This window comes from Cupressus sempervirens, chromosome 8 (genome assembly GCF_028749045.1).
Source record: "Cupressus sempervirens isolate cs-2001-9-10 chromosome 8, ASM2874904v1, whole genome shotgun sequence".
NCBI lineage: Eukaryota > Viridiplantae > Streptophyta > Pinopsida > Cupressales > Cupressaceae > Cupressus > Cupressus sempervirens.
In genome coordinates, this window is record NC_143125.1 from 183,389,067 (window position 1) to 183,404,299 (window position 15,233).

At 39.2% G+C, this 15,233-nt stretch overlaps 1 protein-coding gene across 2 annotated transcripts in view; it reads left to right on the forward strand.

Moving 5' to 3' along the window:
• Positions 1-15,233, forward strand: part of LOC149542161 (thioredoxin reductase NTRC-like) — a 226,065-nt gene that overhangs the window by 152,613 nt on the left and 58,219 nt on the right. For both annotated transcript variants that reach the window (XM_089797189.1, XM_089797190.1), the window contains one exon: positions 10,705-10,835. In XM_089797189.1, coding sequence (XP_089653315.1) covers positions 10,705-10,835 — 131 coding nt within the window. The remainder of the gene's footprint in view (positions 1-10,704; positions 10,836-15,233) is intronic.

The window sequence follows — 15,233 nt, forward strand, 5'->3', positions numbered from 1 at the left end:
GTCGTCTCCTGACGTCTGACAAAATATCTGAGACAAATTAACAAAAAATACATTAACAGAGTGACTACAACAAGAGAAATCTGCTTCTAACACATCACTGTCACCTTCGTCCCGTGCCTGTAGCCTCTTGATCGCCACCTGTGCTGCTTTCTCTATTTCCAACACTGGGTCTACTGAGCTAAGTGTCGTTGCACTGCCTCCAACTGGATGATTAGCTCCTGCTGAGCTCTCTACGCATCCACCAAGACAGCCTCCCGGCCGACACCTACTCCCAGTGCCTCGGTACACAAACGGTCCATGCCTGCAGCAACTTCAACTCTTCTCAACTGGTCAGACTCCCACGACTGATATCCGCAACGACTGGGGGTCCAGGGGGCAACGCCCTCGGCGGGGTCGCCGCCAAGACCAAATTAACACTTTGCAACCCACACAAAAATGCACGGTTGAGGGGCAGTGCCCCTCGCCGCCAAGACCAAATTAACACTTCGCAACCCCCACAGAAATGCACGGAACACACCATTTCTGTCATTATCTGCCGATTCTGCACTCTTTCTGGCAACCACGGATGCGTCCCCTTCCCTTTGGCATCATCTGTCACTCATTCTGAACTTGATTCTGTCGTGGCTTTTTTTTTTTTTTTTTTTTAGCAATTTCTCCTTCCTGACGAAATTAGTGTGCCTCTCGAAACTCTTGGCGGAAATCCTAATCCTCTGGATGGAAACTGCCGAGCCCACAAATTGAGAACCGCCAATCGGCAAAAGAATGATGGCCAACTGCCCGAGAACAACCTTCCCCCGTATGCCGACGCCAGTTACGTTGTTCAACTGAAGCACAGAAAAACCCAAGAAAGGGCATCGAAATCTTGTATTCCTGCGGAGAAGTCTGCTGGCCAGAGGAGTTTTCTAAGTTCTATGCCTGCGGTCCTCTTCCTTTTACCGGCGGAGACTTCTAGTGAGACTGTTTTCTTTTAAGCCCGCGGCCTACCTATTTACTGGCAAAGACTGCCCGCGCGGAAGAGGTTTTAGGAGGTTCCGGAGGAAAAACAACAAAACAAAAAAAATGTTAAGCCCGTGGGGCCTACTTCGGTGGAGGGCGTGAAAATTTTTTTGTGCCCGCGGACAGTTGCCCACGGGGCTTATAACAACCCGCGGACAGACTGTTCGTGGGGACCTTCCGGGGTCTTTCTCTGCCCGTAGACAACCTGTCCGCGGGACTTTCACTGCCCGCGGACAGGCAGTTGTTCGCAGGACTTTTCAGTCCGCGGGGCCCTTTTTTTTCTTTTTTGTTTTTAAAAAATTTTTTTTTTTCCTTTTTATTTTTTATTTTTTCAAATTTATTTTTTCTCAATTTTTTAATTTTTTTTGTTTGTTTTTTTGGTTAAAAGAAATCAAATAACAGAGGTACCTCCATTTTGCCTCTAGGCGTCTTCATTCTGCAACAACGACGGAGTCCGCTGGCCATCTTGTAACAGCGACGGAGTCTTCCTGGCATCATATATTTTGAATTTGGATCTGTTGACTGCCGGAGGTACCTTCTGCCCGTCCAAAGTTGATAATCTGATCGCTCCATTGTCGCCGACCTTCCGAATCTGATATGGTCCAACCCATCTGCCCTTAAACTTTTCCTGTTTGATTTCATCCTGACCGTCATACTTGAGTACCAATTGCCTCGGCTGAGACCTACTGAGTTTGTCATGCCGCGCCTTATGTTTGTTCTGTGTTACCTCCGTCACCCACTGTGCCTGCGGTCATCGTGCAACTGGATTATTTCCTTGTTGTCGGTGCTCTTCCACTAATTTTATGCTGCGGTGTAACCTTTTCTTTCCGCGCAGTTCATTCACTATGTACCAGACAGTGGGATCTTTCGTTTTTCTGTGTTCAAACTGTATGTTCTTCCCCTCAGCTTCAGCCATGGCAGCTTTTCCTTCTTCCGCTTCCCTGCATTCCTCCGGACATTTGTTTTCCTCCTTTTTCTCATCTTCGTCGACTCTTAGCATATTACAACTCGGAAAGAGTTCGTAGTCTTCTATCTGCCAGTGGTAAAGGCCATTCACCGAGTCCAGGTCATCGTCATTCAATCCTCCGTCAAGTCTCAATACTCCATCTGGTTCCATTCTCCTCTTTCCTTCGTCATCACTCTCGCCTTCACTATCAGAATTCGACAATGTTGCCTCCTCGCCAACCATTTGCGTGTGCAGGTCAATTATGAATCTTTTGCCTCCGTGCTCCATTGATAGGGTATTTCGTTTCTAATCATGTTTTACTTTTGCTTGCACCAACCAATCCCGTCCCAGAATAGCATCATATCCTTTTCTTTTCAATGGAATGACCACAAAATCCAATAAAAATGGTTGCGTACCAATGGTTACCGGTTGCGCCCTCAAGGTTCCTAACGGTTTGATCCCTTGCTGGTCTGCTGTGAGCAACTGGAATGTAGGTGGCCACAGCGTCGGCTTCCCCAACTCCTTCCAGGTATCCTCCGATAAGACATTTACGCTAGACCCTTCGTCAACAATTGTCTCTGTCAAAACATTTCCCAAAATCCCTATCTCGACGACCGCCAGCTGCCGTTTGGAGGTGAGTGCCAGCAGCATTGGGTCTGTTGTCGTCACTTCCCTACTGTCCCTTCCTGTGTCCTTTGTTGCTTTCGAAAACAGTGTAGGATTCAGAATGGCCGTCTGTAACTGGGGCATTGTGAGAAGGAGGTCACTTATCTTGACCGGTATCTCCGTTTGTAAGATTTGTCATACAATGTTTTGTTCTGCGAAGTTCTTTGCCAAGGTGTCGGTGATGTCCTTCAACTGAGATGTCCCTGCCGATGATGCCTTTGCAATTTCCGCCTGCGCTTCCCTCAATTTTTTCTTTTCTTCTGCTTGCTTCCGTGTAATTGCTAGAACCTCCTCTACATCCGTGTTGACAGTGATTAAGTTTACTCCAAACTTTGGACACTTGGAATCTTCGTGATCGTCGGGTCCGCACCATCTGCATAATAATTTCGGTGTGTTTGCTGTTGTACAATCCCGCGCAAAATGACCCCACAAATTACACGCTTGGCATTGAACGACCGGCCGTCCGTTTGCATCATACTGAGTTCGACTTCGGCTGCCATTAGTATTGTTATTGTTGTTGTTATTCTGTCCACGCCAATTATTCCTGTATCCTCCAGATGTAGCGCCGGCGGCATTCGTGTTTTCGTTACCACCTGATGGGGAAGCTTCCTGTGTGAGAAGCACCTGCGGAGATCCTCTTGTTTTCATGTTAAAGGGGCAGTCTTTTGTCGAATGTCCCATGATCTGACAGATGTCACAGAATTGGTTCTTCGGACACAATCCTTTAGTATGACTGTCGATCTTACATCCCGTGCACCACAATTCACTAACTTTTGGCTTTTTCTGCATATTTTTAAACTCCTTCATCATTCGAACCATATCCTTCTGTAAGGCACGAACCTTTTTGCTACTTCCTTCGTCATTGCTGCTATCATCTCCAGCAGATTTGTCGTCATCAGAGTCAAAGGAGCTAGTTTTTTTCTTTTTTGTCTTTTGTGCACTTTCAAGGTCCAGTGCTTTGTTATAAGCATCCACATATGACGACGGTGGTACAATTTTCATTTTCCTCCGCAACTGTGAGCGTAGGCCGTCCACAAACCACCTTTTCTACAATACATCCGCCGGCTTGCTTTTCATTTTTTTTATTAAGTCTTTTAATCTCCTGGCATAGACACAGACAGTTTCGTGCTTCCCCTGCTTGGTATTGAAAATTTCCGCTACGATTTCATTATCATCCCGCAAGAGCTTAAACTCCGCCAAGAACTCCTTTTTAATCTTATCCCATGTATCCAGCTTTTGCGGATCCATATCCGAAAACCAATCAATTGCGACACCCCGTAGGGTTGCCGGAAATTGCTTGACCCATTCGTCGGCATTTGTGATTCCATTTGCTCGCCAGATCGTTTTGCATGTCTTACAATGTCGGATGAGGTCGGCTGTACCATCGCCTTCAAATTTCGGCAGCTTCTCTTTGGGTCCCGCCATCACAACACTGGAGGTCTGCACTGTCACACCGGAGGTCTACACTCCCACACCGGAGGTCTGAACTCCCACACCGACGGTCTGCACTCCCACACCGGTGGTCTGCACTCCCACACCGACAGACTGCTCTCCCACACCGGCGGACTGCACTCCCACACCGGCGGATTGCTCTCCCACACTGGAGGTGTCGACAGCTGCGAACCTTGGTGAAGAAGAAGGATCTTCTGAAGTTGTTTCCCGCAGAAGTCTATCCCGGACGAAGAGGTCACTCCACGCTCGTGCTCCCTCGGCACTGGGAGCCGTGCGAGTTGATGCTCTTCCGTCTGAATTTTCTTCCCTCGGCGAACACAATTTTAAGAACTCATCCCGTGCTTCTTCCACCAATTCCACCCGCTGCCAAGTCTCCCCCAGCAATTCTTTCGCGCTCCGGTGTCTGTCGGCAATCTTCTGAAATCTTCGTCGGCGTTCGGCTTGCTATGCCAGAATTAAATTCTCTTGCGCAGTACGGGTTCCATCTTTTTCCTTGACCTTATTCCGATCTTTGTTAAGCTGATTTGGCATTAATCTTCATTCCTCCCACCTTCCAGATTCATAAGGCAACGACGCCAAATGTTTACCGTACTGGTAAAGAAATCAACGCATACAGACAATGGAATATAATAGCAGAATATTATTCGCAATAGTAGATGATTGATGATTTACAAAGATCCCAGACGGGCTATAAATACTACCGCCGAACCTTCTCGAAGGAGTCCGTCGGCCACAAATATTCTATCTGCTACGAACTATCTACCGACGACGTCGGCTATAGAATACAGAAACACCGCCGGTCCGTCGGCTATAGAATACAAAAACACCGCCGGACCGTCGGCTACAGAATATAGAAACACCGCCGGACCGTCGGCTACAGAATACAAAAACACCGTCGGACTGTCGGCTACAGAATACAGAAACATCGCTGGTCCGTCGGCTATAGAATACAAAATACTGCCAGAATCATCCAGTCAGCTAACAATGGTTGGGGGGGATTTATAATTGAAAATTATTAATTCTTTCACATGTTGGAAATTAGACAATAAAATAATTTAATTAATTGTGAAAAAGGGGATTAAAGAGGGGTAAAAAAACATAATTTATCTACCAAGGTGAGACATTAGGTCAAAGGCAATTTTCCTCTAAGGATTAACCGACTAACATGATCATTTAATCACACAGGTTGCCAAAGACAAATCGATTAGATGTGATGCTATTATAGGACAAAAAGTAATAATTAATGACATGGAAGAATGGCACAATATTGATGTGCAATATAGAGGATGTGTTAAAAAGGGGAGCCCTCGGCATTGACCATTTTTAGTGTGTACAAGTAGAAATGAAGTCTTGGGTGATGATTTAGAGGTAAGAAAATTAAAATTCTACTTATATTTATATCATGTTTACAATACATTTAGGTGTAGGAATAGTGCTCTTGTGATGCTTGGACATAGAAAATTTGTAGCTTTGAGCAATGAGTAGAAACAAAGGTTGAGTGAGGATCTAGAGATAAGAATGTGTTTATGCTTTTGTTTTGTTTGTTAGTGAGTAGAAATCACTTTTTGGGGATATTTAGTTTTTTAAAAGTTTTTGGTGAAGCACAAAGGTTCTCTTAGGGAGCTGCTAGGGGTCGATCGACTTGGGTACATTTGGGACATCTTAGTCAGGATGAACATGTTGAGTTTGTGCTCAAGTTGGACCTAGGTTGGATCTAGACTTCAATCATGCCTTGAACTGGATTTCAAGATTTATCTAGGGTTCTTGGCTAACCTGGAAGAAGATTTTATTTTCCTTCAAATTAGAGATTATAGTTTGTGCTTAACCATTACTGATCAATTGTGACAAGGAGCCATCAACATTAAGTCATTTAATTGGTCACTTTCTAACCCAAGTCAAGATGTACTTGGGCTAAATGGGCAAGCATGGGCTAGAACTAATATTACCCAAGCTAGATTTGGATTGGGATTACGTATCCTTCCCTAGATCAGTTTAGGTTCATCTTGGGTTCTCGACAAACAAAGTGATCAATTGTTTTTGTAAAAATTGATTTGGATCAAAGTATATAGTTTTTCTTCTCATCTAAAAGTGTTCAATGGTCAAAATGAGCTGTCCATGTGAACTCGTATAACTAGTCATGCTATGACCATTTGAGCTTTTCCAAGGTTTAATTGTGTATCGTGTGTTCTTGGCTGTCTATTTTCTTATAGTAGTAAGCTTTACGTGCTATCTCAAATAATTGGGAATTAAAAAAAATACCAAACACAAATATGAGCAGCATTTGGGAAGGAAAAATGGAGTCAATATGGTTTGGAATATAAGTTCATTGCACAGCTACAAATAATACATAAATAGCAATTTGGCTGTGCACAAGCAATATACCACTTAAAGTGGAGGAATAGAAAATGGTCATAATAGATAGTTTTCTTGTTGCATTGCAAAAAAGGAAAAGAATGCTTCTTATCGAGGCAAATAAACCAGGTGCTGGAAATCTCAGGCCTAGAGTGATGCTTTGATATGAACAATATGCAAATGAAAGTAAGCTAAAAGCGAAAAGACTTTGTAGTACAAAATAAATTATGATCATGTTTTTTAACTTTTCAATTATGTGATACATGATTTTGATATATGTAGAGCATATCTTAAGAATTGCCAAAATGTCTCTTGGTTATCTTTATTAGGCTAAATTCATAATCGAAAAAATGATTTTTATTCAAATAACCAGCTTAGCCTAGCATCCTACACTATACATGAGATTAGTGAGGACTATCGTTGCCAAGGGTGTATTGAGTGGTTAATATACTTGTCATTGGGATTGTAGTACAAACTGTGTAATATCCGATTTTCTCGAGTCTAAATTAACAAATATCATACTCAAAGAATACAGTTATTACTTCGTCTCATAGGAAGACAGTTATATCATTCATGTTCATGTGAATAAGATTTACCGTTAAAATCGATTAGACAAAATTTCTTTACTATAAACTTGAAATATCATCAAATGAAATTACTATAGAAATTGAAAATCACATACCTCAGAAAAATTGAGATCGAAATCAAACTAGGGATACTTATGCAACCACCCGGGTTAGTCCACAAATACACTATAACAATTTCACATGACAACTATCATCTAAAAATCGCTATCTCAAAATCAAATGATGATCACAATTAAATACCACTATATTTAAAATTAGGGCATCACATACCACTGTAACAATTAGGGCATTGTTTACCATCAGTTCATTTAGGGCTTCTGATATTGTTGTATCACTTAGGGCTTCCGATACCACTGATTAAATAGGGTTTCCAATACCATGGATTCAATTAGGGCTTCCGATACCACTGTTTCATTTAGGGTTCCAGCTATCACTCAATCAATTAGGGCTTTAGATTCCTTTCCTTCCGATTACTTAACTATGACAGTAACTCAAGATTAGAAATATACTTAAATTCGATATTCATATAAATGAAAAGCAATCCATGAATCTATCTCTTGCATGTAGGTGTAAAATAATAGTAACAATGAAATAACTCAATTTAATCTTACCTCCTCATAAATAAAAGTGATAATACCTGTTTCCGCTAAACAAAATGATTGCATAGCTTATCTCTGTCTGACACACGACTGACATCTTGGGGAGAGGTGAAACATTGCCAGGGGCTTAACCACCCAACCTCAGACCACAATTTATCTCCACACGACCTCTAACGAGAAAGGTCCTCCCTACTCGGAATTGGACTTAGAGCATCTGTCATCTACCGTGTATCCTGGTGTTGACCACACCCCTCGACTTGATAGTAGAAGATTACAATAACAGGATCACACATGAGTTTAAAAATGATGTACATTGTTTTGCCATATTTGATCTCATTCTTGGTTATTGCAGGTTAACTCCACCTCTTCACCATTTCATGGCTTCTTTGCTAGGTGAATCCTCGGTGTTCCTAATCCATGAGTATTCTATTCATGATTATATGGTCATTGATGTTGGTTCATTCATACAATCAAGTTTTATGGATATCATTTGAATTTCATAATTGATGTTAATTAAAAGGATATTTGATGAAGATCTCTAATGAACTCTATATTTAACGGGAAACCAACAGCAAGGTATAATCTAGTCTCAACCTATCATTGTATAGTCGGTTATGGTTTGAACATTCAAATCAAGAAAGAAAAGGTTATGAAAATCCTTTTTGCATTATTTTCAACTCTATCAACATGTATCTAACACCAATTAGAGAAAGAAGAATTATGAATCACATACGCATATGATATATTTCTTATAGCCATCTACTGTCGGATACTTGCGCAGCAAAGAAGGAATCTCTACGAATATATAGAGATAGAATTAATGATCTTAATAAATTCATGGATCTACAGAAGTCCACCCGTAGGGTAGATTATATAGTGGTGCATTTTGTTTATTACTTAAGGAAGATAAACTTATGAAATCAAATTATATGAAGGTTCTCTTCACAGTCCTAAAGATATTTGAATGGTTTCACTCCAAACAATGATCGATTTCTTTCACACACATAACATTGCATATATCGACTACAGTTGGTTCAATATTCAGAGACAATGGTATAATAATATGGAATGCAACGCTAATCATGACCTGTGATTTTGCCAGTTGTCTGTTGGGATATGGCTTCTCCTGTCCTTGGCCGGAACTCCTATATGGAAACTCGTTTCACCTGCTAGCTTGACTCTTGGTTTATGGATTGCAACGATGGCAGAGTAAGGAGAAATCAGTGTAATACTGATTGATCAATGAATTTGGAATGGCTTGGTTGGGAATGTATATTCACCACTTCAGGAAAAAAACGTAGCAGACATGGAATAGATTGATACTACTGAGTCCCTTCACGGCTAGGCAGACGAGTTAATAAAAGGATGCTGGACTACAATCACCGTCTCCGTTACAAGAAGAACCGTACCTTCTTATCTTCCGTCGATTGTAAGATTAAATCCAAGACTAATAAAGGAAATTGGTATGTATGAAGATATATTCTCCATGAATAAAAGAAGTCGGAACATAATGTTTATATATCCCTGCCTCCCTCTCGACTCATAAAATAAAAAAGGTTTAAAGAAGTCTCTTGGCTTCCGCTACATAAAAATTATCTTGGCAAATAAGAACACCAAGTGTTAAATTGGTTTCAAGAAGTCCATTCGAATACCAACCTAAATTCGAATTTGAAATGGAGAGAAATAAAGAGGGAAAGGAGTTGAAGAGAAGTTGGAAAGACAATTCGAATTGCCAAATATTAATCGATTAATCATGCCAAATATTCTCATTTAAAAGCAAAGAATATTAAACTGAAAAGAATAAAGTTGGAAGGTTGTAATTCGAATATTATAATAATTCTAATGTCATTATAACTCAAATATGTGCTTATAAACATCACTTTATTAAATTATTAAATTATAATGATGCCAAATCATTTTTATATTTAAATGTACGTATATAAATAATTATTAAAAACAATATGACGAAAGATAAATTAAAATCCTTTAAGATACGTTTTATATTTTAACTCAATTATTTTAATTAAATTATTTATTAAATAACTCATGTTGGTCCCGCAGATGTATTCTATTCCAAGTCGCTAGGTCCTCCACCCATCTACTCAGTGATGGTGATGCTCCTGCCTAATTCTTTTCTGACAATGCTTCCACCCCATTGACATGCTTCCTACAAGGAAATTCTCCATCGTTAAATTATATTATCATCATAATAAGTTATTTAAATAATCACAACGGTTAACCATCTTCTTAATTCCATGAATTCGTGATTAATGATCAACTAACATGTCATTGTTACTTGAAATCACAACAACTAACTATCTTACCCTTTCGTCAGCTTATAACAAATTAAACTGCCAACTGACTTCATGCGAACCTCAATGGCTATATTTCAAGTTAGGTAAAAAATTGGGATGTAACAAATTGCTATATTGGCTAGTGTGCAAATCCAACTCCTCTAGGAGAATTCTTTTCTTCAAGGCTTGTTTTGTGAATATGTGGTGAATACATTTGTTTTCTAGGAGCTACGAAACTTCTTTAATATTCTAACTAGAATTCTTTTCACTTTTGCTATTTGTTCACACCAGTGTCTAGTGCTTCATTTTTCACAATGTGAACCCCAGAGCTTTTGAACTGGTGACATCACTATTAGCAGAGAATTATGTTACTGCTGCAGTCCGGGCCTGATCCTTGTTTCATTTGATGTTAATATTTAATGTTTTATAATTTTCTGTTGGGCATCTTAGAGAGAAACTGTAGTTCTTTGATGGAATGATTCATTGTATAGGCCTTAACTTTAAATGAACTAATGCTGTAGTGACGCGTGGCTCATTTATAGCTCTTTGAATTGCTTTTCTGCCATCTGATTGTATGAGAGTTTTTGTTTGCAAAGCATACCTTATTGCTGGAGCTTTTGTTTTTTTTTCCTTGTGTTAATGTCACAGATGGTTTGTTATATTTCTTGATGTATAGACATATTTATATTTCACCATATATTTCCTGTTGGAAATTAAGCTTCATTTATTAGAATCTCGTGATAAATAAAAAATGTATGGAAATATTATTGTTTTTGGATTTAGATATTCTAACACTGTTTGTTTCTGGGCAGGTCATTGATGAATTTGACAAGGATGTTCACTATGTCGAGATTGACATAGAAGAGGATCCAGAAATCGCTGAGGCAGCAGGGATAATGGGAACACCATATGTGCAGTTCTTCAAGAATAAAGAAAAGATCAAGTATGTGATCTCTTTGGTTTTCAGTAAATTTGGATTTTATGATAATCACATGCTGCATGATTGGTGGAAACTGTATCTTTCCTCATTCCTCTTTCCTATGAAATGCTCTGAGCAATATGGCTTCTTTTCTGTGTACTTCTGATTTAAATTGCAGAAAGTGAGTTTGTTGTTTTTATTTGCTCAGTAACAGATTTATCTTTTATTAATAATAAAGATAATTACATATAGGCCTTTGCAGCCTTCATCTTTCAACATCGTAACATCATTCAATACCTTTCAACATCCTAACATCCTTTCCTAGAACCCACCAAATCTAACAGACATCCCTTATACAAAACATTACATCATCATAATAGTTTGAGCTTACAGACAAAAAACTCACAATAATCAATTGAGACGCATCCCATTCATGTTACATTAGCTGAGACACACAAAATGTGTTCTTCAAAATGGCTTTGCTTTCTTCGACTGGTCCAGGACTGATGCCCTTCATCAATATTGCAGCACATAAAATCCACACCTTTCCAGGCAGCGTTGTAGGCTCCATTTGCTGCAAAAACCAAAAAACCATTTTGCCCACATCGCTTTCACCAGTTGGCTCTGAGCTTATGCAAATAGACCTTCACCTGTGCGGAACACGTAGAGGGAACAAAACCCATCTTCTTCTACCTACCATACCGTATTCATGAATTGCCTCTTTCAATTTCTCCAGTTCAACCCTTGTCGCGCTTTTGTAAGCCTCTTGATTTACCCTTTTAGTCCATTTTATAAACGGCACCAAACCCAACTCAATCGCCTCCTCTTCATCCTCAAAACATTCAGTGTAATCAAACCCAGTTCCAGGGTCAGCCCACTCAAGAAGTGATTCCATTCCAACAATCAAGTCTACCTCAAAGAAAGAATAAATGACCCACCTAACAGTAGCTTCACTTTCTTGTAGCTACAGCCCCCACGCCATAATCATAGCAGCAATGTCTACATTCAAGTTCCAGTGATGGGTGCCTCCCTGGAATTTACTCCCTTAAGTCTTTTGAACTGCTGTTGATGGGTATTTAGCAGTAACACGAGTCTGTGGTCTTCTGCCAGACCAGACAGAGCCTTCTGCTGCCTCATCGTGCGGAAGATGAATGCAGCTTCCATCTCAAGCCTCCAATTCCAACCAAAATGTAACCTCACACAACACCTCCAGCTCTGCTTTTACACTAAAAGACTATTCGATAATGAAAAAATGCAGGTTTCCTTCCTTTAAAAACATTCCTCATATGTGTGAGCAGTCATTCATTTCCAGCCACTACTGCATAGCATTAAAGTCCCGAGTTTATTCACTGCCGGCTTTAACCATAATATAATTTTATAATCATTCATTCCTTCCTTTCCACACATGCAAATCTTCCTCAATAATGCTCATTCATTTTAGATTCACATTTCCCACTTTCAATCATTACTCCTTCTGTGCACATTTAAATTATTTAAAGGCCAACCCAATGAGACATAATAACTTTCAAACAAAAACAGTGCCACCCGATTACATCTTTAAGCTTATTTTATATCCTATTCTTACTGCCAAAAAGGTCCTTATCTAAATCTCTTAAGTCCTTGCCTTCAGATTACCTCTTTTAATCTTTATTAGTACCAATATCTATGCTGTCAAGAAGGTCAGAATCTAAAACTCTTAAATTGTCCATTCTAGTTTCACCAATAGCTGCAAAGCGTACTGCCCATTTCAAAAGCACATCCACCTCATTGTTTCCTTGTCTCCAAATGAGTCTCAACTTAAAAATTTCAAACTCATCCAATTCTTTGTTAATCAACCAAATTAAATCTTGTAAGTTCCACACATTAGATGTCAACTTAGTTACAGCCTATGTTATGATCAAAGAGTCACCTTCAAGATGGATTATTAATCCCCATTGATCTAGCCAACTTCAGTGCCAGTAATGCTGCCTTCACCTCAGTCACATTGTTGTCCCATCCTCAATCCTTTTTGCAGCAAAGTCCACAACTTTACCATCCCAGTCCAGGACAATTGCACCTAATCCCTGAAGTATCTGGGTTCCCTATTGCCACGCCATCAAAATTAACTTAAAATTATTTAAACCAACCCTCCTCTGATTTCTCCCAAAACACCTCTTTTTTCTCTTTTATTTTTAACTACCAATACTCTGAGCCTGACTTAATTCTAACACCTGGCCATTGATTCTGAATGGTCTTATCCAAATTAGTAAAAGGTATAAGGAAACATTGCTTCTTATATGCTGTTGCACTCATAACTTCTTCAATGGAATGATCAATTCTCCAAATCAATTGTGCTAGAAATTCCTTTTTATCTACAATGATGTGCCTCTTCCTCTCTTTCCATATCTCCCAAACCACTATGGAAGGGAAAACAAACCAAATGCTTGAAAAGGTAGATTTCCCTTTCATTGATGGCCATCCTTCAAAAATTCTTTTTGCAGTAGTCAATTGAGGTCCAAAGTTCCAAACCATCCAAACTTCCCCTTAACATACTCCTAACATGCATCAGCAATCCTACATTCCACTAGTAAATGGTCTATTGGCTCCTCTGCTTCACACATTACACATTTTGATGGATCAGCAAATCCAAGTTGTTTCCTTCTTTCACCTGTGAGAATCCTTCCTCTTTCAGCCAAGCATATGTTCTTCCTTTTGATAAACAATCATCATGCCAACACAATCTTTTAGCGCTGAAATCATCATCCATATCCCTATCTAAAAGATAGTAACCTACTTTCACAGACTAATTCCCCAAGACTGCCCCACACCACACCACTTGCTCTCTTTCTCTCTTTATCTTTTCCCAAACCAAAAGTGGCAATTTATCTTCTTCACTTGCCCCATTCTAGAAGAACTTTCTCAATTATCGACCAATCACCTTAATAACCTTTTCAGGAATTTGTAAACACATCATGAAAACACTAGGATAGCTGAGATCACTACTTTTAACATAAGAATCCTAGCAAAAGTTAACCATTTACTATGCAGCCATCCATTTCCCTTTTGCAGGTATCTACTAGGTCTTCCTAGATATTTTCTTGGTAAAGAGCCTAACCTAATGTAGTGTCCCAAATTAGGATTTCTAAGATTTTGAATCTATTCTCTTATAACTCCGGTTGCAAAAGACCCCTTCTCTCAAATACTCTCACAACACTTAGGAAGCTGCTAATATTGTTGCTTAATTACACGTAATATTATGATATCTTGTTTCAAAACTGTAATTGATGCAAGGATAAAACTCTGGTTCTGGAATTGAAATACAAATCATACAATGGATGTTGTAAATGGCTATATCTGATATGACAAGGGAAATATGTTTCAATCACTTATGGTGGTGAGGTATCTTATACAGACATATCAATTCATAGCATCTATTATTTAGATCTTCACCCCTTCAATAATTTCCCAACATCTCTTATAGAAAATGTTACTTCGTTTGATTTGAAGCACTTAATTCTACTCCTTTGCTCTTCCCATATATGTTCATTCCTTAGAATCGTAGGTATCTCATTTTGCATTAAATATTTATGAAATGATAGGAAAAGGACCAAAGATTGTGAGGACTTGCTAGCTATATTCGTTCTATATCAAATGTTGACTACTTTCGTATAACTCTGATTGACTGGTGATCACTGACTGGGTAAAACTCTTACGACTGCTACTCCCGATTAAACTATCACTTTTCCTGTTACCATTTGACAGTAGTGTCAGAATTGCAAGACATGGTAAATGATAGATGCCTTCAGTTCAAAAATAGACTTCTCGATTTATGGTTTGCTTATTGTGATTGCTGACTGCTCAAAATGCGATTTGCATGTCGACTGGGCTATCATTTTTGTTTGAGATGGATCTGTCCTTATGTTTTTAACAAGCTTATTTTTTATATTTATATTTCTGACTTCCTTCCTTTGTAACAATGAAAACATCAGTGATATTGGATGAAGTGGCTGGTCTGGGTTCTTGCTTCTTCACATTCAAATTGTATCCCATTCTTGTGATCTATGTTTCCCCACTAGATATATATTGATTGTTCTCCCCTGTCCAATTTTTAGTTCTCTCAATGTTGTCAAGTCCATGCTTATGGTACTCTTCTTGTATATGCTCGTCTTTATTTGTTCTGCCACCAGTAGGTGCATATGTGATATGAAATAGTTGTTGAGTTTCTTTCTTTCAATCCTCCACTCTTTTCTCCCGCTGACTGTGATCTTTCTTGGCTATATTGACCCAATATTTCTCTTCATTTTCTGGTGATTTCTCCCTAAATGGTAGAGTGTTCTTCGACACATATAATGTAATTCCTCAATAATAATAAACTTTCCCAAAATATCTTTTCTTAATTCCATTCGAAGTCTTCCCATTCAATGTTATATTTATTTCTGATTT